At 41.7% G+C, this 24,557-nt stretch overlaps 2 protein-coding genes across 5 annotated transcripts in view; one reads left to right on the top strand and one right to left on the bottom strand.

Moving 5' to 3' along the window:
* Nucleotides 1–1,073: 1,073 nt before the first annotated feature.
* On the top strand, nt 1,074–17,508 carry LOC135463881 (zinc finger matrin-type protein 3-like). 4 transcript variants are annotated; one of them, XM_064741341.1, is made up of 8 exons: nt 1,074–1,294; nt 4,399–4,594; nt 4,903–5,163; nt 6,518–6,571; nt 7,151–7,507; nt 8,100–8,210; nt 12,197–12,342; nt 13,664–17,508. In XM_064741341.1, exons 1-8 carry the CDS (start codon nt 1,292–1,294, stop codon nt 13,739–13,741), a joined length of 1,206 nt encoding a protein of 401 aa, XP_064597411.1. In that variant the 5' UTR covers nt 1,074–1,291; the 3' UTR covers nt 13,742–17,508. The 4 variants fall into 4 exon arrangements, 3 of the variants coding, with proteins under 3 accessions (XP_064597411.1, XP_064597412.1, XP_064597410.1); XM_064741342.1 differs by having other exon boundaries at nt 4,395–4,594; XR_010443607.1 differs by lacking the exons at nt 1,074–1,294; nt 13,664–17,508 and adding an exon at nt 7,835–7,944 and having other exon boundaries at nt 2,889–4,594; nt 12,197–12,225.
* Nucleotides 17,509–18,886: 1,378 nt separating this feature from the next.
* The window catches only part of LOC135464050 (calmodulin-regulated spectrin-associated protein 1-like), a 49,953-nt gene continuing 44,282 nt past the window's right edge, over nt 18,887–24,557 (bottom strand). The window contains 1 exon segment of the mRNA XM_064741526.1: nt 18,887–23,488. Coding sequence (XP_064597596.1) covers nt 23,368–23,488 — 121 coding nt within the window. The 3' untranslated portion in view covers nt 18,887–23,367.

Below are 24,557 nucleotides of genomic sequence, written 5' to 3'. Positions count from 1 at the left end.
TAGCGGCCAGTCCCGATGCCAGTTTTGTGGAATGTCAGTGCTGTGGTCAGGGCTCACTTACTGTCGTCCATTTAAATCCTGCAACCGAGGATGTGAATCTACCATATATTAAACGCAGGGCTCGAAATTAATGCTGGTCCGGTGGTCCGAGGCCAGTGGATTTTCTGTCAGACCAGGTTGGACGGGCCAGTAGAAAATACAAACACTTTAAGTGATAAGCCTTTGTCTAATGTAGAAATCGGGACGTGATTTTTTTTTTTCGTACATTGGCGGCATAAATGTCACTCATACATGGAGTGCGGCTTGCTGAGAAACAACAGTCGTCCTGGTCAGACGATGCCGGGTTCTGTTCCACACTGGTTACAGTTTGGTAGGCGGAAACACCCGAGCGGTGTACGAAGAGTTCCGGTCGACATCATTATGAAAAGGAAGTTTCAAGTGCGGAAACCCCTAAGCGATGCATCGGGCGCGTCGGAAAGGTAATAGGTGTACGAGACAGCTCTGTATATAAGTGAAAGGTTGTCATAGCATTGCAGCTTGGTTCAATCTATACATGACTATGTTTACAGTGTTTCGGGTGTGTTTGACATGCAATGCTTGTGTCTACCGTCATCGGGAATCCACGGCAAAGATTATGCTCAGTTATATAAAAAAAAAAACTTAATCAACAGTGGATTTAACAAACCCTGTCATCAGAGCTACATGTAGAACAGCAAAACAGATTGCAATTTTACATTACTGTGTAAGTATAAATCACACTAAATGGAAGTTAGTTTAAAAAACAGATTAACTACAACTTACCTCAGTCAGTGTGCTGACGACAGGCATGATAACTGTCATGGTCAAAATCTGGTCACTGACGTAGCTGTCAGCGGCTGAAATACTTTGCTCCATCTGTTTAAATTCTTCTTTTCCCGCCATGAACAAACCATTGACGTTGCGTGTACAACGTACTCGTTAATATTCATGACTATAGCTTAAGCCACGCCTACGTGGAGAAAACCGCTAGGGCCGTTCTAACCAATGGAAATCCTCCTTTCTCTTGTCAAGCAACAACACCACCAGCAGAGAAAGTCACATGATTTGTGCGATAAGTATTTTTAAATCGTTTAAATGGCTCAATTATCGACAATCATCATCGATTCATGAGAATACATTTGTCGGAAGTGGTGGACCAGAGTAGATCGAAAGTTGTTATTTAAACTGTACGAAATAAGAGCAATTCGGCGTTGTTTATATGTCGAAAACTGAGCCTCAAATGGTGAACGAAAGTATTCCTTGACGCCCTTGCATGGTTTGTGTTGTATTCTTATCTGTCTGTGTCACTTAGCTTAGCTCAAAGCAGATGAGACGCTTCTTACAGCTCACGCCCAGCTTCATGCGGAAAATGTCACTGACATATCTTAAAAACTTGAAGCCTAAGTTCACCCATCCTTATATTTTGTGTAGGCCTACAAACAGTGCAAAGATTTCTTCATGTAAGCCCTCTAGATACTGTGAATCTATAAGAACTTGCTATTGTAGATGACGGCTTTTCCCCAGAAAATCACGGTGAACCTTCTGGCCAAATCTGTCATTTTCCTCCCTGCATTGCTATATATAGCCTTGTGATAGAAGACATTGCCACAAACAAGACCTTAAAAACGGCAACATTAAACATGTCCATTAAAACATGCTTGCCATGTTTTAAATTTAAACAACTGGCAAAGTGATGGGTCGGAAATTTCGAATTTAAAACATGGCAGATGTTGATTCAACTTGTTTTATTCAAAAGTTTAAACTGCTGGATTAATTACTGATAAAAGATGGTCAGTTAAATTTTCTGATGCTGAACACTATTTAAAGAGCTAAGCTCAAGTATACAGTTCTCTTCTAACCTACCGACATTCATTCGTCTGGCAGACATTTAACTGGTGACACATGCTTTTCTGAATGCCAAACTTTTTTGACCGATAAAACCTTCCTCTGTTGCTGTAATCAACCTGGTACTGACTCTGATGTATAAACCACATCCTGTCAGCCAGAAATATTGGTAAATATCTAGATTTCAGCACACTTTGGAGTCTCACTAATGGCACTTCAAAATAAAACATAGATTTTGAAATGTAAAATATGCAAACTGGACTTAAATGCTAGAGAGTGCTGAAGGGAAGTAACTGTGGTAAATCTAATACACATCCTGTAGCAAGATGTCTCTTAAAGCAGTTATTGCTGTGTTCGTTGTTGGATGATATTATTCTGCATATTTGCTAAAACACATGGAGTTGTCATATTAGTGGGGGGAAAAAAAAACACGAACCACAGGCTAATACAAGTGACATGTAATCTGCCCCATGACCAGGCTCTGCCTTGCCTCAGCTGAATTTTAGGTGTGGTGCATTTATGCAATCGTGATCAAGGCTGCAAGGAGCCCAGGACCTGACTTTTATATGGCAGCCACAGATGTAGGCCTACATGTTGGGTGAAAGTTTTTTACTATGTTAAAGGCTTCATAAAAGAGCCTTATCTGATCGATAGATGATAAAGAATTTCAAAATTCTTATTGTAGTTTTGAAAACTTTCTGATTTCACGTTAATTATGAAAAGAAAAAGAGATTCTTCTTCAAAAATGTAGGCCTATAGTAACCCAAGTTGTGTATTTAGCCCGACACATTTATAGATAAACAGAGAAGTGGGCGGTCCTGGTCGTGCTATAAATGTATGTACATGTAATGCTAAGTATGAAAAAGGGAACATTCTGCAATTAGCACATTTATTGATGTTATATTTCTATTTCTTTTATCTAGATCCATTATGATTTTCTTTATTCGCCACTTTTTGGGGTGGGGAGGGTCGGGACCACTTTTTTTTTTTTTGTTTTGTTTTTTTTGATTGGTGTTTTATGCCGTACTCAAGAATATTTCACTTATACGACGGCGGCCAGCATTATGGTGGGTGGAAACCGGGCAGAGCCCGGCGGAAACCCACGACCATCCACAGGTTGCTGGCAGACCTTCCCACGTACGGCCGCAGAGGAAGCCAGCATGGGCTGGTCTTGAACTCACAGCGACCGCATTGGTGAGAGGCTTCTGGGTCACTACGCTGCGCTAGCGCGCTAACCGACTGAGCCACGGAGGCCCCCGGGACCACTCTGACCCCTTGTGTAGATCTGCCCCTGATATACATACAAAGCTGGTATAGCATGGCTTTATGGGCTACACTTAACTTAGTTTGGTTTTAATTTTGTTAAAAATACTTTTGCAGTTGAGCTAATATTACCCGCATATATGTTTTGAATGCTAAATAAATTAAAGATTGATTAATAACACCCATTTAGGCTATTTTCTTGACTGTTGTATAACACAATATTTGAGATTTTTTGGCAGTCAGCTTAATGGCATATGTATGGGTGGGGAACCCGGGGAAACCACCAACCTTTGGCAAGTTACTGACAAAGTTTTCCCACGTATGACATGCACACCAAGCTACTGACAAACTTTTCTCATGTATGACATGCACCCCAACTTACTTACAAACTTTTCCCATGTGTGACATCCACACCAAGCTACTGACAAACTTTTCTCACGTATGACATGCACCCCAAGTTACTGACAAACTTTTCCCACGTATGACGTGCACACCAAGCTACTGACAAACTTTTCTCACGTATGCCATGCATGCCAACTTACTGACAAACTTTTCCCAAGTATGACGTGCACACCAAGCTATTGACAAACTTTTCCCACGTATGACGTACACACCAAGCTGCTGACAAACTTTTCCCACTTATGATGTGCACACCAAGTAACTGACAAACTTTTCCCACCTATGACATGCACACCAAGCTATTGAGAAACTTTTACCACGTATGACATGCACACCAAGCTACTGACAAAATTTTCCCCACGTATGACATGCACACCAAGCTACTGACAAATGTTTCCCACGTATGACATGCACACCAAGCTGCTGACAAACTTTTCCCACTTATGGTGTGCACACCAAGTAACTGACAAACTTTTCCCACCTATGACATGCACACCAAGCTACTGACAAATGTTTTCCACGTATGACGTGCACCCCAAGTTACTGACAAACTTTTCCCACGTATGACATGCACACCAAGTTACTGACAAACTTTTCCCACGTATGATGTGCACACCAAGCTACTGACAAACGTTTTCCACGTGTGACATGCACCCCAAGTTACTGACAAATGTTTCCCACATATGACATGCATGCCAAGCTACTGACAAATGTTTCCCATGTATGACATGCACACCAAGTTGGTGAAAAACAAGTGGTCTTCAGTGAACATTGTCATTGGACTGTACAAACGTCACATGATCATTATTGACCATTTATTTGATGTGTTTTTGTCAGTTTCTCCCTATCATTATGCCTTTCTTTCTCAGCCAGACATTGCTGATTTCTGCCCTTATTGAGTCCACCAATGTGACCATAGCAGACGGTACAACCCCTGTGTTTACATTGGATGTGTATACAACAATGTTTCTTCACTGTGCTGTGTGCAGTTTGACTGTCAACTCCCAACGACAGTATCAACAACATCTGGAAGGAAAGGCCCACCTCAAAAGGTTCAAGTTGTCAGGAGGTATGGATGATGTGATTCACTAATTGATTGCTTCTATAGAAAAGAGAGCACTATTCCAATGACCACTTACCCACCTCAAAGTCGGGAGACCTGGGATCAAACCTGGGTCAGGTCATCCCAAACACTTTAAAAATGATATTTTGTTCATATGTTATTTATTTAATTCATTTATTTTTTTATTTATTTAATTCATTTATTTTCTTTATCACTGATTTCTTGATTATTATCATTGAACCCACGTACAATTATGAGACCAAATTAGTATGTAGAGATAAGTTTGTTTTTTTTTTCTTCCCATTTTTGGGCAGGTTATGCTTCTCTGGACAGTCTGGCTCATGCCATCACAAAGCAGCACCCCTCTCCCACTGCCCCTCCCTGGTCAAAGCAGCATGTGAGGGATGTAAATCTGTGCAACCCTGCCAGCAACCCTTTGACCTGTAACCTCTGTCAGCTGACCTTCTCCTCGCAGTCTCAAGCAGATGATCATTATCATGGCAGCAGACATGCCAAGAGACAGAGAGCTGCTCAGCAGTACAGCAACGTTCGCATATCTGCCGGTCATGAAGCAGGTAGGGCAACAGTAAATGTTTATGCAGTGTGCTGGCCTGGTGATGAATGACTGACACTGATTGTGGCTGACATATTTCTGTTTATTTAATTATTTATTTGTGTTGAGATTTATGCTCTGCTCAAGACTATTTCACTTGTACCACGGCAGCCAGCATTATGGTGGGAGGAAACTGGGCAGATCCCGGGGGAAACCCACAACCATCCACAAGTTGCTGCTGAATTTTTCCACGTATGACTGAAGAGGAAGCCATCCCGAGCTGCACTTGAACTGATCGCATTGGTGAGAGGCTCCAGGGTCATTAAGCTGGGCTGGGATGCTAACATCTAGGCCACGAGGCCCCCTGACACTGGGTCATTAAACTGGGCTGGGAGGCTAACTTCTAGGCCATGAGGCCCCCAGACACTGGATCATTAAGCTGGGCTGGAAGGCTAACCTCTGGGCCACGAGGCCCCCTGACACTGGGTCATTAGGCTGGGCTGGGAGGCTAACCTCTAGGCTACGAGGCCTCCTGACACTGGATTATTAAGCTTGGCTGGGAGGCTAACCTCTAGGCCACGAGGCCCCCTGACACTGGGTCATTAAACTGGGCTGGGAGGCTAATCTCTAGGCCACGAGGCCCCCTGACACTGGATTATTAAACTGGGCTGGGAGGATAACCTCTAGGCCACGAGGCCCCCTGACACTGGATTATTAAACTGGGTTGGGAGGCTAACCTCTAGGCCACGAGGCCCCCTGACACTGGGTCATTAAACTGGGCTAGGAGGCTAACCTCTAGGCCATGAGGCCCCCTGACACTGGGTCATTAGGCTGGGCTGGGAGGCTAACCTCTAGGCCACGAGGCCCCCTGACACTGGGTCATTAAGCTGGGCTGGGAGGCTAACCTCTAGGCCACGAGGCCCACTGACACTTGGTCATTAAGCTAGGCTGGGAGGCTAACCTCTAGGCCACGAGGCCCCCTGACACTGGGTCATTAAACTGGGCTAGGAGGCTAACCTCTAGGCCACGAGGCCCCCTGACACTGGGTCATTAGGCTGGGCTGGGAGGCTAACCTCTAGGCCAAGAGGCCCCCTGACACTGGGTCATTAAACTGGGCTGGGAGGCTAACCTCTAGGCCACGAGGCCCCCTGACACTGGGTCATTAAACTGGGCTGGGAGGCTAACCTCTAGGCCACGAGGCCCCCTGACACTGGGTCATTAGGCTGGGCTGGGAGGCTAACCTCTAGGCCAAGAGGCCCCAAGATAATATTTCAGCCATGAATATATCATGTCCAACCTTGGAATGAACCATAATAAATGACTGTATTACAGCAACATGTATTATTAAAGGTTAGCTTTTTTCACCCACCTTGTAGGGCCACATAAGACGTATTGCGATGTATACAGTACTTTCACTGGCCACACTTTAGGTACGTCAATAAATTTCTTTTCTTTTTTCTTTGTCTGCTCAACAGCATATTCCAGAACTTTCCCCTGTTATACTCACGATTATTTTCATACAAGTCGATGGCTAAGCTTATGTGGTTGGTTGTGCTGTCTGAAGTGTGGTTGGTTGTGCTGTCTGAAGTGTGGTTGGTTGTGCTGTCTGAAGTGTGGTTGGTTGTGCTGTCTGAAGTGTGGTTGGTTGTGCTGTCTGAAGTGTGGTTGGTTGTGCTGTCTGAAGTGTGGTTGGTTGTGCTGTCTGAAGTGTGGTTGGTTGCGCTGTCTGAAGTGTGGTTGGTTGTGCTGTCTGAAGTTCAGTCAAGAGCATTTGTCTTTCACCTCTGTGGTGTCAGCATCTGACACCACACATTTTTTATCTGTACATCACACATTTTGCAAAATTGGTTGTCAAACTTACCAATTATCGGTGGTTTCCTTCCAATATGTAAGGAAGATTTACATTCTGTACAATTGACTGGCATCAGATAAGGGAGAAATTCTCCAGTGCACATGTAGCATTAAAACAAGAATCAAATACATAAATGAGGTCTGTATTGTTCTTTCAGGTTACACTGAATACAGTGCCGGTACGGGAAATGGTACAGAAGAAAAGCCTTTCCTGTTTGTGCCTCCTCCCTCATTCCCCTCACTCTCATCCATTCTTGTGCCTGCACTGAAAGCCCCGCCTTTACCATCAGAAACACTGACAAGCAGGCTGGTTCTGCTTCCCCACCAGCCCACAGCCAATCAGAGTACAAGCCCCATGTCTTGGTCGGCCCCGGCAAAGCGTAGGAGTGAGCCATGTTTCTGTACCCTGTGTAAGGCAGAGTTGACGTCACATCAGCAAGCCGAGGCGCATTTCAGGGGAGGGAAACATGCCAAGCGTGTCAAGACACAGATGTTAAACTTTGAATTGATGTCGGGTAAATGTGTGGTAACGGATTTATATTTGTGTCTGGATAAAAAAAGAGGTCAAAATAAAAAGGATGACCTCGAATTGAGCCTAGATCATCTGAAATGCGATTTTGTATCATGCAGATATTCATAATAAATGATCAGCATGGATAATGATTTGTTAAACTTTATCCACTTTTATGTTGTGTTACATTACATCCAAGTTAGACATGTCACAAGTCTTTTTGCTTGACCACAGTTTGTCAAGGTCATCACAGCATGTTGACCCCTGATTGGCTGATCTGTGCATTTAGCGGTATCCCTTGTAATGTTCTTCTTTTTGCCTTCACTCGTAGGAAATGGCTGTATAAAGTGTTCAGTCCCGATAGTCAGAGACTGGATTATCTAGAGCTCTGCAGTTTTCTCCACTAGTTTACCTGACCTCCATTATATATGTGAACAATTTGTGAGTATAAGCTTTTAACAAAAATTAAATAAATAAAATGCAGTTGTTGTGTTCTGTGATTGTTATTTAAAGAAATAAAATGCAGTTGTTGTGTTCTGTGATTCTTATTTAAAGAAGTAAAATGCAGTTGTTGTGTTCTATGATTAAAATTGTAGAAAGAGGAACAGCCATGACTGATGTGACAAAGCAGGGTTCTACAGGGTTCTACTGCTCCTTCTGCGAGATTCACCTGAACTCTCTGCTACAGCTCGATCAGCACAGACGAGGTATGATCATAGTTTATCTGGATAATAATCTGTGAAAGAGACCACTTGTCACCTGAACGTCACACGTCACTTGTCACCTGTATGTCACATGCCACCTGTACATCACACGTCACTTGTCACCTGTATGTCACATGTCACCTGTACATCACATGTCACTTGTCACCTGTATGTCACATGCCACCTGTACATCACACGTCACTTGTCACCTGTATGTCACATGTCACCTGTACATCACACGTCACTTGTCACCTGTATGTCACATGTTACCTGTACATCACACGTCACTTGTCACCTGTATGTCACATGTCACCTGTACATCACACGTCACTTGTCACCTGTATGTCACATGTTACCTGTACATCACACGTCACTTGTCACCTGTATGTCACACGTCACCCCGTACATCACACGTCACTTGTCACCTGTATGTCACATGTCAACTGTACATCACACATCACTTGTCACGTGTATGTCACATGTCACCTGTATGTCACACGTCACCTGTATGTCACTTGTCACCTGTATGTCGTACGTCCCCCCGTACATCATACGTCACTTGTCACCTGTATGTCACGTCACCTGTACATCATACATGACTTGTCACCTGTATGTCGTACGTCCCCCCGTACATGACACGTCACTTGTCACCTGTATGTCACATGTCACCTGTACATCACACTTCACTTGTCACCTGTATGTCACATGTCACCTGTACATCACACTTCACTTGTCATCTGTATGTCACATGCCACCTGTACATCACACGTCACTTGTCACCTGTATGTCACATGCCACCTGTACATCACACGTCACTTGTCACCTGTATGTCACATGTTACCTGTACATCACACGTCACTTGTCACCTGTATGTCGTACGTCCCCCCGTACATCATACGTCACTTGTCATCTGTATGTCACATGCCACCTGTACATCACACTTCACTTGTCATCTGTATGTCACATGCCACCTGTACATCACACATCACTTGTCATCTGTATGTCACATGCCACCTGTACATCACAAGTCACTTGTCACCTGTATGTCACATGCCACCTGTACATCACACTTCACTTGTCATCTGTATGTCACATTGCACCTGTACATCACACGTCACTTGTCACCTGTGTCTCACATGTCACCTGTACATCATACGTCACTTGTCACCTGTATGTCACATGTCACCTGTACATCAGACGTCACTTGTCACCTGTATGTCACATGTCACCTGTACATCACACGTCACTTGTCACCTGTATGTCACATGCCACCTGTACATCACACGTCACTTGTCATCTGTATGTCACATGCCACCTGTACATCACAAGTCACTTGTCACCTGTATGTCACATGCCACCTGTACATCACACGTCACTTGTCATCTGTATGTCACATTGCACCTGTACATCACACGTCACTTGTCACCTGTATGTCGTACGTCCCCCCGTACATCATACGTCACTTGTCACATGTATGTCACATGTCACCTGTACATCAAACTTCACTTGTCATCTGTATGTCACATGTCACCTGTACATCACACGTTACTTGTCACCTGTATGTCGTACGTCCCCCCGTACATCATAAGTCACTTGTCACCTGTGTGTCACATGTCACCTGTACATCACACTTCACTTGTCATCTGTATGTCACATGTCACCTGTACATCACACTTCACTTGTCACCTGTATGTCACATGTTACCTGTACATCACACGTCACTTGTCACCTGTATGTCACATGTCACCTGTACATCACACGTCACTTGTCACCTGTATGTCACATGTTACCTGTACATGACACGTCACTTGTGACCTGTATGTCGTACGTCCCCCCGTACATCATACGTCACTTGTCACCTGTGTGTCACATGTCACCTGTACATCACACGTCACTTGTCACCTGTATGTCACATGTCACCTGTACATCACACGTCACTTGTCACCTGTATGTCACATATCACCTGTACATCATACATCACTTGTCACCTGTATGTCGTACGTCCCCCCGTACATCACACGTCACTTGTCACCTGTGTGTCACATGTCACCTGTACATCACACTTCACTTGTCACCTGTATGTCACATGTCAACTGTACATCACACGTCACTTGTCATCTGTATGTCACGTCACCTGTACATCACACGTCACTTGTCACCTGTATGTCACACGTCACCCCGTACATCACACGTCACTTGTCACCTGTATGTCACATGTCAACTGTACATCGCACATCACTTGTCACCTGTATGTCACATGTCACCTGTATGTCACACGTCACTTGTACGTCACACGTCACCTGTATGTCACATGTCACCTGTACATCACACGTCACTTGTCACCTTGTCACCTGTATGTTGTACGTCCCCCTGTACATCACACGTCATTTGTCACCTGTATGTCGCATGTCACCTGTACATCACACTTCACTTGTCACCTGTATGTCACATGCCACCTGTACATCACACGTCACTTGTCACCTGTATGTCACATGCCACCTGTACATTACACGTCACTTGTCACCTGTATGTCACATGTCACCTGTACATCACACGTCACTTGTCACCTGTATGTCGTACGTCCCCCCGTACATCATACGTCACTTGTCACCTGTATGTCACATGTCACCTGTACATCACACGTCACTTGTCACCTGTATGTCACATGTCACCTGTACATCACACGTCACTTGTCACCTGTATGTCACATGTCACCTGTACATCATAAGTCACTTGTCACCTGTATGTCACATGTCACCTGTACATCATACGTCACTTGTCACCTGTATGTCACATGTCACCTGTACATCACACGTCACTTGTCACCTGTATGTCACATGTCACCTGAACATCATACGTCACTTGTCACCTGTATGTCACATGTCACCTGTACATCACACGTCACTTGTCACCTGTATGTCACATGTCACCTGTACATGACACGTCACTTGTCACCTGTATGTCGTACGTCCCCCCGTACATCATACGTCACTTGTCACCTGTATGTCACATGTCACCTGTACATCACACGTCACTTGTCACCTGTATGTCGTACGTCCCCCCGTACATCATACGTCACTTGTCACATGTATGTCACATGCCACCTGTACATCACACTTCACTTGTCACCTGTATGTCACATGTCACCTGTCCCTCTCACGTCATTGGTCCCGTTTATGTCACATCGCGTGTCACCTGTCTGTCACTCGTCACTTGTCGCATATAGGTCACCAGTGAATCACTTGTTTCTGTGGTTTACCCAGACACTCTTGCTTATTCCACCCATGAAAACGAAACATCGTTTTTTAAGGAGAAAATGATTGTGTTACGCAGCATCCAAATCAATTAGCCTGCCACTCAAATAAATCTGCAAGTACTTCCTTTAAGGACTGAATACAGAGTACACTTCTGTGCTGTGGCCCAAAGCAGAAGTGTACATAAATTTTCTGAGCATTCTGCTGAGGATATAAAAATGCCTTTCATCTACAGTTTCCTAAGGCACCAGACGCCAGTTTGGAAATTATGAAGTCTGCTGTGATATCAGTGACGATAGCTATCAAAGCATCTTTGTTGTGGGGGATAGAGTCTGGATTGGGGGATAGAATCAAGATTGGGCGGGTAGATTCTGGATTGGGGCATTCAGGTGGTCATGTGTTTCGTGTGTGCTCGTTGATTAAGTCATTTCTGAAAATAGACTCAAAATATGCATAAAATAAAGGAGTTATCAAGAATTATAAATGTAATCTTCAGAAATGTAAAAAAAATAATTTTTAAATTTTCTGATTTTCTTGACATACATGTACGTTTTTCTCATGTTCCTTAAATCCATGCTCTAAATTGTTTTACAGTAAAGTATTCATGTTTTTGTACATGACCAGTCAGTCGGAGAAAATTTCTTACTTGTTTTGATTTGGCCATTTTGTCAGATTGGGTGGAATATCACTGCCGAGCTTAACTAGCCGAAACTACGCTTTGTTTTCATCTTGTAGGTGGTAAGCACAAACAGAACCTTGAAAAGTGTGAGACATTTAGGAACACTCACAAGACCAAACCCTCCCAGCTGTCTGACAGTTACGCAGTGTTCGCGTGTGAGATGTGCTGCAGGGCGTTCTCAGAAAAAAACAGCTACCTTGTGGTACGTGATTAGATTTGATCTTGGCCGGTCTCCATTGACCTGTCGTCTGTCTCTCCATGTGGTACGTGACCAAATCTGATCTTGTCTGGATTCCATTGACCTGCCGTCTGTCTCTCCTCGTGGTACGTGACCAGATCTGATCTTCTCTGGTCTCCATTAACCTGCCGTCTGTCTCTCCATGTGGTACGTGACCTGATCTGATCTTGTCGGGTCTCCATTTACCTGCCGTCTGTCTCTCCATGTGGTACGTGACCAGATCTGATCTTGTCGGGTCTCCATTGACCTGCCGTCTGTCTCTCCACGTGGTACGTGACCAGATCTGATCTTGTCGGGTCTCCGTTGACCTGCCCTCTGTCTCTCCATGTGGTATATGACCAAATCTGATCTTGTCGGGTCTCCATTGACCTGCCGTCTGTCTCTGCATGTAGTACGTGACCAGATCTGATGTTGTTGGGTCTCCATTGGCCTGCCGTCTCTCTCCATGTGGCACATGACCAAATCTGATCTTTGTCTGAATTCCATTGACCTGCCGTGTGTCTCTCCACGTGGTACATGACCAGATCTGATCTTGTCGGGTCTCCATTAACCTGCCCTCTGTCTCTCCATGTGGTACATGACCAGGTCTGATCTTGTCGGGTCTCCATTGACCTGCTGTCTGTCTCTCCATGTGGTACGTGACCAGATCTGATCTTGTCGGGTCTCCACTGACCTGCCATCTGTCTCTCCATATGGTGCGTTACCAGATCTGTTGTTGTCGGTTCTCGGTTGACCTGCCCTGTGTCAAGGCTTTGACGATAGAACAGATCGCGGTTAATTTCCCAAAATTAACAGAGGAGTATAGATGTAGTGTATGCATGCAATATGAATAAAACATACAAAATTCATACTGAGCAATTTTTCAGTCTTATAGGGACGAGTAGATCAGTAGGTGTGTTTATATATATGTCCTCTTGTCGCATAGCGAATCCATCCTGCCGAAGTGATGTCGCCAGTGTAGTATCATAGTGAAGACAGCAGACATGAAACCTCACCCAGTGACATTATGCTGACACCGGACCATTTTTTGAAGTCTTTGGTATGACCTGACCCAGGATTGATCTTGGGTCTCCCGACTTAGAAATAGATGCTCTAACCACTAGACCACTGAAGCGGTCAATATGGCTTTACGTGTGAGGATAACTTGTAATTTTCAGATTTCTTTGCTGTGATATTTTTTCTACATTATTGGTAAACTTTTGATGTCTCTATACCTGGCAGCCATGTAATAATGTTTTGTAATAAGTGGTGAAACAAAGAATAATCTCTCCAGTTTGATTTTCAGCATTTGAAGAGTCTGGAACACAAGAACAGAAAAAATGAATTGGAATCCCAGGTTTCTGTAGGCACAGTGAAGAAATGACCGAACAAGGCACATCTCTCATTACCAGTCACTTCTAAGCCTTTCTGTATCAGTTTTTTGAAAATGGCTCATTTGACAGTATTAAAGTAGATGGATATTAAAGGCAAAGAAAACACTAATGTGAAGTATATGTCGGATGAAAAACCATTAATTAATGTCAAGGTAAGGATGTTTTTCAAACTTGTTTGATGCATTGGAAACTTTGTATTCTACAGTGGCCTTTTCTGTCTATATTGGGATAAGTGACGTCACATCAGGATTTTGTCTCTCAGCTCACACCGACTGCTACATGCACAGATGTAGATTTGATCATTTAAAATGCATATACATGAAGAGGTGTTAATGGACATTGAAACGAACCATTTCAAGCAAAACATATAGTTACATGCATGTAGCATGGATGTGATGACATTGATACTCACCAATTCCCAACAGTTCACTGTAGAATTAAATCAGACTATTTTTCAGGACACTGTTTAATGGCCTTCCATCTGATATATATATACGCATACTTTATGTTAGTGTTTTCTTTCTGTACAAAAAAAAGCTAAAGGTGCCATGATTTATGTGTTAGGTTTCATACTTGTTTGACATACATGTATGTGCCCGTGAGGCACAGTTTTATGTGTTAGGTTTCATGCTTTTTAGACAAACATGTATGTGCCCACGAGGCACAGTTTTATGCGTTAGGTTTCATACTTGTTTGACATACATGTATGTGCCCATGAGGTACAGTTTTATGATTTTTTTTTTTTTTGATTGAGCCCGGGGGAAACCAACGACCATCCGCAGGTTGCTGCAGACCTTCCCACATACGGCCGGAGAGGAAGCCAGCATGAGCTGGACTTGAACTCACATCGACCGCATTGGTGAGAGACTCCTGGGTCATTACGCTGCGCTAGCACGCTAACCAACTGAGCCACGGAGGCCCCTACAGTTTTATGTGTTAGCTTTCATACTTGTTTGACATACATGTATGTGCCCGTGAGGCACAGTTTTATGTGTTAGCTTTCATACTTGTTAGACAAACATGTATGTGCCCGTGAGGCACAGTTTTATGTGTTATGTTTCATGCTTTTTAGACATACATGTATGTGCCCGTGAGGCACAGTTTTATGTTATGTTTCATGCTTTTTAGACAAACATGTATGTGCCCGTGAGGCACAGTTTTATGTGTTAGGTTTCATACTTGTTTGACATACATGTATGTGATCATGAGCCCAAGCTATAAATATTCACCTAACAATGCTTTTTGTCATCTTCACAATACTAGGCATTTGTTTATGTATCAGAGTCACCGATGAAAAACCGTATTAGAGGGATTACAGAACTGGGTCATGTACAAGTTGTATGTGTGGGTTTGTGATGTGTTTGTCATGTCCAGGCTAACACACCAAGATCGTGTCATGAAAAATTGCTAGGTGAGTGATGACCCAAGAAGAGTTACATTAATTTATGGTTAATTGAAAGTTTTGCTATTGTCTTTCATTGTTTTGCATGTATATAAACACATAGCCCCAGGAATACAAAACTATCTAAAACTATGTCAAAATTTTAATCATTAGATTTTGGTATGTTTCTTTCCAGTATTTTACATGTATCTGAAATTTATTGTCCAGTAACTTTTATCCAGAATTTCTGTTATAAAGCAATATTTGGACCTTTTTTTTTCAGAAATAGCAACCTTAAAATGATTTGAAATTATTACTTAATTCTAAGATGGCTTCAGGATGCCATCAGTAATTACCAGTAATTAGCCTAAATTTTTGTTCATGACTACAAAAAGTTACTCATTTTGAGCTCTATTAATCTCAGCAAGATGTTTTTAGCTTTTTGGAAGGTATAGAATGATCTGAAAAATGTAACTTTCAGCATCAAAAGTAATATTTTATGCCCTCTAGCCCTAAAAAAATGCAGTTGTTTGGTTCAGTATCTGGAGCAAACGGAGCATTTGTCTTTTTTTGTGCATTCATTTTCCCATGTGGTCGACATGTGATTGCCATGTGATCTTCATGTGATCGCCATGTGATTGCCATGTGATTGCCATGATAAGGACTCTGCCAAAATTCCTGGATCCAATACCACACTGTTTAAATCACCCTGGTGTATTGAGTAGGTGAGGTGATCCCAATTTCTGTTTATTTTTTTACTTCTTTATTCGTTTGACCGTTGTTATATGCCGTGCTCAAGAATATTTCACTTTTTCAAAAGCTCCCAGCATTATAGGGGGAGGAAAGATGGCAGGCCCCAGGGGACACCTACGACCATCCCCAGACTGCTTTTTGGCAAGACTTATGTGTTATTTAGGTTTAAAGACTTTGGGAAGAAATTCATAACTAGTGATTCATATCAGGACGGGATATTACATATGACTGTGTTCGTATTAACTTACTTAATGTACTTTAACATATAATGTATAATAACGTCTGTATTTATTGAAGGTAGCTCAGTCAACTTACAATGAAACTGTTCTTCCCCAATAACTTCATTGAGAAAACAATGTATAGGAAACATGTACTTCGGAGTCCAATCAAAAAATACATCAATGTATATGACACCAGATAAAGCAGCAGGTAGTTTGAAAAGAGAAGTTACATACATTCATACATACAAAAAGCAACAACACAAGCAATAGTGCTGTTCCCGCAACTGTGCTAACCAGCAGAAGCATCTTGCCGACACCTACTTGCCCCCCTGCTGGCTGGAACCCCGTCAACACATGTACGGAAAACGAACCAAGTGAGTGGGAGATGGCCCCTTTCCCATCCCCTGTCCGGTTTGGACTATGCACATGTGTGGAAGAGTTTTACAAGGACCTAGAATAAAAAAAAAAAATACAAAGAAATAAAATCATGTATATGCTGGGAGGCAGTTCCATAGTTTCATGCCTATGTGTGTAAAACTTTCTGTCCTGTAATTTGTCCTTGCTTTATTGATATTATATGTTGTGTTGATCTAAGAACAATATTGTGCAGATGTTTGGAGGGAAAAGCTTTTTAATACAGTTTGGACAGATTATGTAATGCTTTATAGATAATACAAAGAATTGTGTAGTTTACCCTTTTATTAAAATGCATCCTTTTAGTCTTTGGAGTAAAGATTTTTCACATGTTTTTATATTTTCATGTAGAACTAAACAAGCAGCCTTCTGTAACTGGACTATCCTTTCTCTATTTTTAATTGAACAGTTTCCCAATACTGCACAGCAATAATCAAGATAGTACTTATAAAAATTATCACTACAACGAGGTGTTAGAAGAGCTCTCATCCTTTGTAGAATCCCTAACAATTTAGAAACCTTTTTACACACATTTTTGATTTATGTGTCCCAGTAAAGATGTAAAAATGTTCGTGAATATAAATACCAAACAATTTACCATTACTGACTCGTTCGAGTTTACTTCCATCAAGCATAACAGAGAAAGGAACATGTTTGATTAACTGCAGCCGTTGCCTGGAGCCCAGTATCATGTATTTACATTTTTGGTGATTAATGAACATGAGTTTTTTGTCCTGCCAGTCTTTAGTACAATCCATACTGCTGGTTATATGGCGCTCAGTGTCAGACATACTGCCTGAGGAGCAGTATGTAGTTGTGTCATTAGCAAAGCTGTCAATAGAATTGCCACTGTCTTTTGTAAATAACGGGAGATCATTTATATATAGTATAAAAGGTAAAGGTCCCAATGTGGAGCCTTGCGGGACACCGGCCTTAATATCCATAGCATCAGAATTTCTCCTCCAACAACAACCCTCTGTTGTCTGTTACTTAGGTAGCACCAAAAGAAAGTAAGAACAGTTGCGGGAAATTTGTATACTTTAATTTTTTTAAGTAATATATCACGATTAACAGTATAAAATGCCTTCGTAAGGTCTATAAGTACAGTTTCAGTAACTTCCCCATTATCTATCGTCCTACGCCAGAGATACTCATACAGACTATTGTGTCGTTCAAAGGCTTGAAAGGTATTGTAAAACAGAGATATTTGGTATGGAGTAAAACGTATGAACTTTTTCCTCAATGAGGATTACTGTGGGTCTCACTGGGATTTGAACTCGGATCTCTACAGGGGCACCAGCTCAGTAGATCGAGGATTTACTGTGTGGGTCACACCTGGATATATTCATTTGATTGGTGTTTTACGCCGTAATCAAGAATATTTCACTTATACAACGGCGGCCAGCATTATGGTGGGAGGACACATCTTCTCACGTACAGCCGGAGAGTAAGCCAGCATGAGCTGGACTTGAACTCATGGTAGCCCCATTGGTGAGAGGCTCATGAATCAGTGCTGCGCTGGCATGCTAACTCCCTCGGCCACAGAGACCCAACCAGTTTAGTGTTTGGAGAATTGAATGTGTGGGTCACACAGGGAATTGAACTATATCTACAAACTGTGGGGAAATACCCACTAGATAGCTACTGCTCCATACCTCACTGGACGGCTGCATGGTCACATAATAAGCTAACTATCCTCGTAGATGTACACAATCGCGAAGTTTTCATTGGGTGGAGAAAATCGCAGAGCCCGAAATGTACAACCTTTTGCATCTGAGTTACTGACAAAGTGCCCTACACGTGAATTACAGCATATTGGTAGAAGACGAGTATTAAGAATCCTGATGATCGCTTATTGGCACCACATCCCCAAAAACACACGAAGCAGAACAAAAAAAAAAAAAAAAAAAAAAGACCATCCAAATTAAAGCCGAGATTAAGTAAAAATATGTGTATATATGTATGTATGCGTGAGGTTTTACGTCGTACTTTTCAGTCAAATGACAAGTAAAAACCAATTGGTGTTTGTACATACGCTGTATCTTCTTGTGCCACGGTGAGTCCATGCATGCCATGCTGCCAAAGTGCATCCGCCAATGATGTATCATGATGAAACACCGGTTTCCTTGCTCTAACCTCTCGGCGCTGAATGCCAAGCGAGGCAGCAGCAAGTACCATTTTGAAGTCTTTGGTATGACCCGACCTGGGTTTGACCCCAGGTCTCCCCACCTTGAGGCACACGCTCTAACCACTGGGCTACCAAGCAATACTTACGCTGTCACAGGGAAGTCTCTACTCTGAACATTCAAGGCGCATGTGTATCAAAAAATGACTCATGAAATATAAACAAGAAGGTATAAAGTCAATTTAAGCTTTATTTCCACATAATGAAACGTCAAGGCAATATATGGTCACAAAGAGCTGGTAGTTTTATATATGGTAACAAAAACAGAGTACAGACAGAATGCACCATGGAGGAGGGATTTCATCACGTGCTCACAGTGGCCAAACAAAAGCAGAGATCGTCAAATAAATTAGCATAAATACACTGAAAAAATAACCGGCTTATAGACTCTGCGGGCCAGACATAATCAGTCTGATTGGACAATGCTGTTCTCTTTAATCAGGTTATTTTTGCACTCTTAGGTAACAGTTCGCCTCAGGAAAACCACACAAAATTTGTCTCCCTTTGTGAGTATTAAAAAACAAAACACCAGGTAAAATTTGACAAACATTATAAATACCTGTAACTCATGCCTTGGAACTTAATTACAATTCATGCCAACATTAGGCATGCATTTAACCCAAAATGTCATTTGATGGAAATATGACACGTACATGTACAAATAATTCAGAAAAACGTTGAGGTTTCAGGTTTTAGCATAATACAGTGTAGACAAAAAGTATAAACAAATTAATTAACAAAACCATTTTTCTGGTGAATCCAACTAATTCTGCAACATCTCTGGCATGTAAAACACTGGGGAACATTAACAATGCATTCTGTGTTAAGTAGGTCTACCACACATGCATTAATTTGAGTTTATAATTATTGAAACTTGTCATTTTTCCAGCCTGTAAAAAACGCTTAGCTCTTGCCATCAAAACCAACATAAAAAAAAATTAAATAATTACAGTTATTACTTACAAAATGTACAAATATGTAGCACAGTTAATCAGCAACTATGGAAGAGCTTAAAATCACTGGATACTCACACATACAGGTACTTGTAGTAGACCTTCGTACAGTTTTATTTAGATATGCTCCTTTACAGAGCTTACATGTACATGTGAATATCGACTGTACTAGTAGAATACTTAAGTTTCAGACAGCTTGGTGTTGAGGGGGTGGGGGTATTAGGTTTAGGGTTTGAGGGGAGCTACAAAGCTTGAATACCACGCGAACAATGATATTTCTTGAAATTTGAGGGTTGTCTTAGGACCTTTGAAAGTCTCCAGGTGACAAAGTTTCATACTGAACCTACTGAGTATGTTATTTAATATTGGCTTTCACTTTGGTGTCCGGTTAGACTGAGGCAAGGTATGCCTGACAACCAATATGGTAGTCTTGAGTTGTTTTGTTCTTTCCACTTAATTTAATGAAGATAAAATTTTAACCCAATAAGACTGCATATGAATTACATACATGTTTTTGAAAGGATAACAACATTTTCAAAGATTTGTAAGGAAGGCTGAAACTAATGGGTGCAGACCTCTGTGTTCCCTTAAGACAGGTAATTGTCTTTAACAGATGAAAGTTAAAGCTCTCTACTAAAGCAGCTCACAACATTCTCAGCTACTGTCCGAAAACTGACAACAATCCTTTTTATGTTTCTGAACCGATGACGTTTGCAAAGACCTGCAGGAATGTGAATCAAATTTCACACAAAAGTAAATGAGTTTAACTAGTTCATTTTACATAGCTGTAAATGTGGAACACCATGACAAAGGCGTGAACACAGCAGTCAATAGGAGGCCTACCGGCAGAATGGGGTCAGATTTCAATAATCAATGATTACCAGACTGTGCAAATCCACTCAACACAAACAGTGCTATTTCACGTACTGTGAATTCCAACAACAACAGAGTCAGCACTTTTATATTAAAAAAATGCACATCTCTGAAAAACAGCATAATTCAGATTAAAGCCAACATTTGGAAACTTAAAACAACAAGTGGTGTAACAGGTTTTATACAGGCCCAAATACACTCATTTCTTGCATTTTTTTTTACAAGGCAAGGCTAATGCTTACTCCAAACAGTCTAGCTATATCTAGGCATGCAAAAATAACTTAAAACTTATCTTTAAGGCTTGGCATATTTACAGGCTCAATATACAGTGTACATATCTAGCAGGTTTGCACGAATTTTAATTACAGTTGTGTAATTACATAATCATTTTAAATATACACATGTACAGCTTATTTATGCTCAAGATTCATGATATAATGACATGATATCACTGATGAGACAAAGACAAATGGATGAAGCGAAAGAGAGACAAAGAAATGCGATGAAACGAAGAAATGCGATGAGACAAAGAAGCTGAAAGTAATCCACATTTCAGTATTTTGGGTTTAGCTGAGACCACCAACATCTCTAGTGTCATATTCAAAAGTACAACAGAGTGCAAAACAAAAACACGAGGCACGAGTTCAGTGTGTCACTATAACACTTGTGAGAATGTCTGAAACATCCCTGTACTTCAATCAATGCACTTCTGGCTTCTCCACACAACAATAATGATCTGCCAAATTCGCGACAGCGGCCAACATCACCAATATATGCTTTTGCGTCGTCTTGCAATCAGGGTCAGTTTTAAGTGAATGTCCAATGTTAAATGTTAAATTTTACATACAGAATATCAAAAATCTGACTAGCAAAATCTGACAATTCATCAAACAACAAACAGCTGCTTGGTCGTTTTGATGAGACAAGAGCCTAGCATTATTTTAACTCTCTCTGTACGCCTACCCTTGGAGAACGTGACCGGAATTCGTCTTGACGAAACAAGAGCCTAGCAGTACGCTAACCCTCTCTGTAGGCCTACTCTCAGAGAACGGGACCAGAGGTGGCCTTAGTGAGACAAGAGCCTAGCGGTATGCTAACCCTCTTACAGCCCACTCTCAGAGAATGGGACAAGAATTCGTCTTGATGAGACAAGAGCCTAGCAGTATGCTAAACCCTCTCACAGCCTACTCTCAGAGAACAGGACCAGAATTCGTCTTGGTGAGACAAGAAGCTAGCGGTATGCTAACCCTCTCTGTAGGCCTACTCTCAGAGAATGGGACCAGACATCTGCCAGATTAAGTCACCAGAAGCGGACAAGAAAATTCCTACCAGCTGAAATACATATGACCCTTAGCACAAAATATTTAAGTACAATATGGTACCGATTTGTTCAATTGTTCTGTCCATTTTATCCCACAAAGCACTGGTAACTCACTGCCTGAGTCAAAAGTCTTAAAACTTGTTCATTTGTCTTCAGCACAACTTGTGGTCATGACAATTGTCTATTTCAATGATACATAAATCATTGTAAAGTGCCTTAAAATTCTCTGCAAACTTGTAAATGTATAATGTCCAACCTGCTTCTTAGAGAGCAATGAAGAGAAACACTGACCAGAAAATACATGTATTTACAGTTCACATTCTTTCAAAAGGTCATACATATACCAGTGTCTTAGATATACCCGGTACCTGTTTTTAGATTATGTTACATCCACCTCTGCAAAAATTTGTCAGCACTTTTTCTCACCAGAAGTCTCTGCTATCTGTTTAAAGGTATTTAAACTGCATCTACATGTGAGCCTGTTGGTGTTCTGCGCTAGAAGTGAGTGTGGTTCATTATCAGATTTGTACATGTAAAATGACAATGGAAAGCTGCAAGGGAAGTTCTTCTGACAACAGCTTAACAACAACAACAACCACAACAAGTATACATCAACATGGACATGCCTGCTTTCTGAATTATGTTAAACATAACACATAGCATGTAATACAAGGAGACCAGAGCCAATCACGGTATATTGTACCTCAAACTTGAGACGTAATTTGTTCGGTTCCAGTCACACAATGAATACCATAGTTCAAGGCAGTAAATTTGTACTTCCACATATAGGGTTACATGCTACATTTCCAAACAAAGCATCATCTGAACAAACTTGTGGAATGAGTGACAACCTTGTCTTCTAACCGGCCAAACGTAAGCGTTCGAACTCTAGTTGGAATCCTGTAGTGAATCAGTAAAATCTGCATCACAACTCTCTCTACACATTCAGTAAGTACTACCTGTATGAACTCTGGTCACTAAATGCCCCCACCTACGTGTAAATTTCCTGGACCAATGAAACACTGGTATTATTTAGTCACGAGATGTTAGTTAACCAATCAGGTCAGAACTATTCTGTTGTCACTGGTACATTTTCCTGAAGATGAACAGAATGATATGGCAATACTGTGATTAGGTGATACCTACACGTAGTTATGAAGATAGCCAAGTTTTTCACTGATGGGCACAGCCTTGATGTGTCCACCCTTAACACAAGTACCTGGGGCAATTGACCCCGCGGCCTAGGAAGGAAACCTTACAGACAGACACGAATCATATAGTGAGCGTATTCAGTACAAAATCAGGTCACTTTTAACGTAGTTGGTTTCTTATGCCACAGAAAAATGACAGTTTGGATGCATGCCTATCACTGACTGCAGATCAATGGTGCAGTCCATCATCAGCCATGATTAGCGTAAAAAAACAAGTCCATTAAAGGACATGTAATAAAGGGGAGACAACTTTAGCACTGGGAATGAGACATCTCTGCACGGGACTGCACTGAAATCACTGTTTTCACCTCTTTGCTTGCTTTGAAGACTTCCACACAGAATTGTGAACTACTACAGCATCAATTGATACTGATAAATGCTTCGTGGAGGCTACGATGTTAAACTTCTTTGCTCCAGAGTTGTACCTGAAAAAAACAAAACAAAACGTAAATTAACCTAAAATCAATTAGCCCGCACTGCAAAATATCTTCCTTCACTACATCGTTAGTTTGTCAACAAATCGTCATCCTACATCCAGGAATGAATGTGTATGTACACATACTTGACTGAATTACAATTATGCGGGAATAGTTCGTCATTATATTTGATGTCTCGCTTATAGAATGTTGAACGACATTACAAATAGAGAAATCCAAAACACACCAAATCCTAGGTACAGTTCCAACTCTTAACAGTTTAACGACCGCTTTCTTTCGACAGATGAACCCTTACACACCCAATCAGGATATAGCTCAGTCAGCTCTGCCATTTCACCTGTCAAACACTCTGGTGGGATAGGCCTTGAAATTGGAGGACCTAACTGCGGGGAGCCATTACCAAACCCTAGACATGTTAGTGGGAAGGTGGAGAAGTGCAGAAACTGTACTCAATTGGGATGGCTTCCTGATCAATTTGTTTATACTGGTCTAAAAGTATGTATTAGATCAATTCTTTTGTAGCTTCCAAACGAAAATCTGAGCAGGAAACTAAAACTATTTTGTGTCAATCCTGCCATTGTAACCATAATCACGTACAACAGCGTTGTAAGCACTGGTGCAGAAATATTTTTATATGGCCCAATGAGAAAAATCCCCCTACATTTTCAATAATCAAAGAAAAAAAATCTCAAAATAAATGACAAGACACCACGTTGCTTATTTTGGCTTCATACAGATTGTGTCATGGGTCATTTGTGGTGGCCACTGATTGCACTACTGCTACATCCAGTTTGAATGGAGAAATGTAGTAATCAGAAGAGAATACAGTGTACATGAAAATCCATTCCTGCACTAATACTGCACTAATTACTGCGAGTACCTGAACAGGAGTAATTATGAAAATAATTATCTGATTGCCATTTAATTTAAGCATGCACAAGTTCAGATGACTGGCAAGATGTATGGTAGGCTTCATTAACATCAGCCTAGCAGTTTGGGTGGAGATTCATGGCGAAAATTGTGTCTACAGACAGACAGACAGCCAGGGTGAGTCCAG

Source organism: Liolophura sinensis, chromosome 3, assembly GCF_032854445.1.
Source record: "Liolophura sinensis isolate JHLJ2023 chromosome 3, CUHK_Ljap_v2, whole genome shotgun sequence".
Classification (NCBI taxonomy): domain Eukaryota; kingdom Metazoa; phylum Mollusca; class Polyplacophora; order Chitonida; family Chitonidae; genus Liolophura; species Liolophura sinensis.
The sequence above is the reverse complement of the archived record's forward strand: the minus strand, read 5'-3'. Positions and strand labels throughout refer to the sequence as shown.

Bases quoted from the DNA above. Each gene is read 5' to 3' on its own strand.
- LOC135463881 (XM_064741340.1), top strand. From the start codon at position 4,348: ATGTGTTTTTGTCAGTTTCTCCCTATCATTATGCCTTTCTTTCTCAGC. The intron at 6,572-7,150 runs GTACGTCAATAA...TTGTTCTTTCAG, and splicing joins TTTCACTGGCCACACTTTAG to GTTACACTGAATACAGTGCC. The intron at 8,211-12,196 runs GTATGATCATAG...TTCATCTTGTAG, and splicing joins GCTCGATCAGCACAGACGAG to GTGGTAAGCACAAACAGAAC.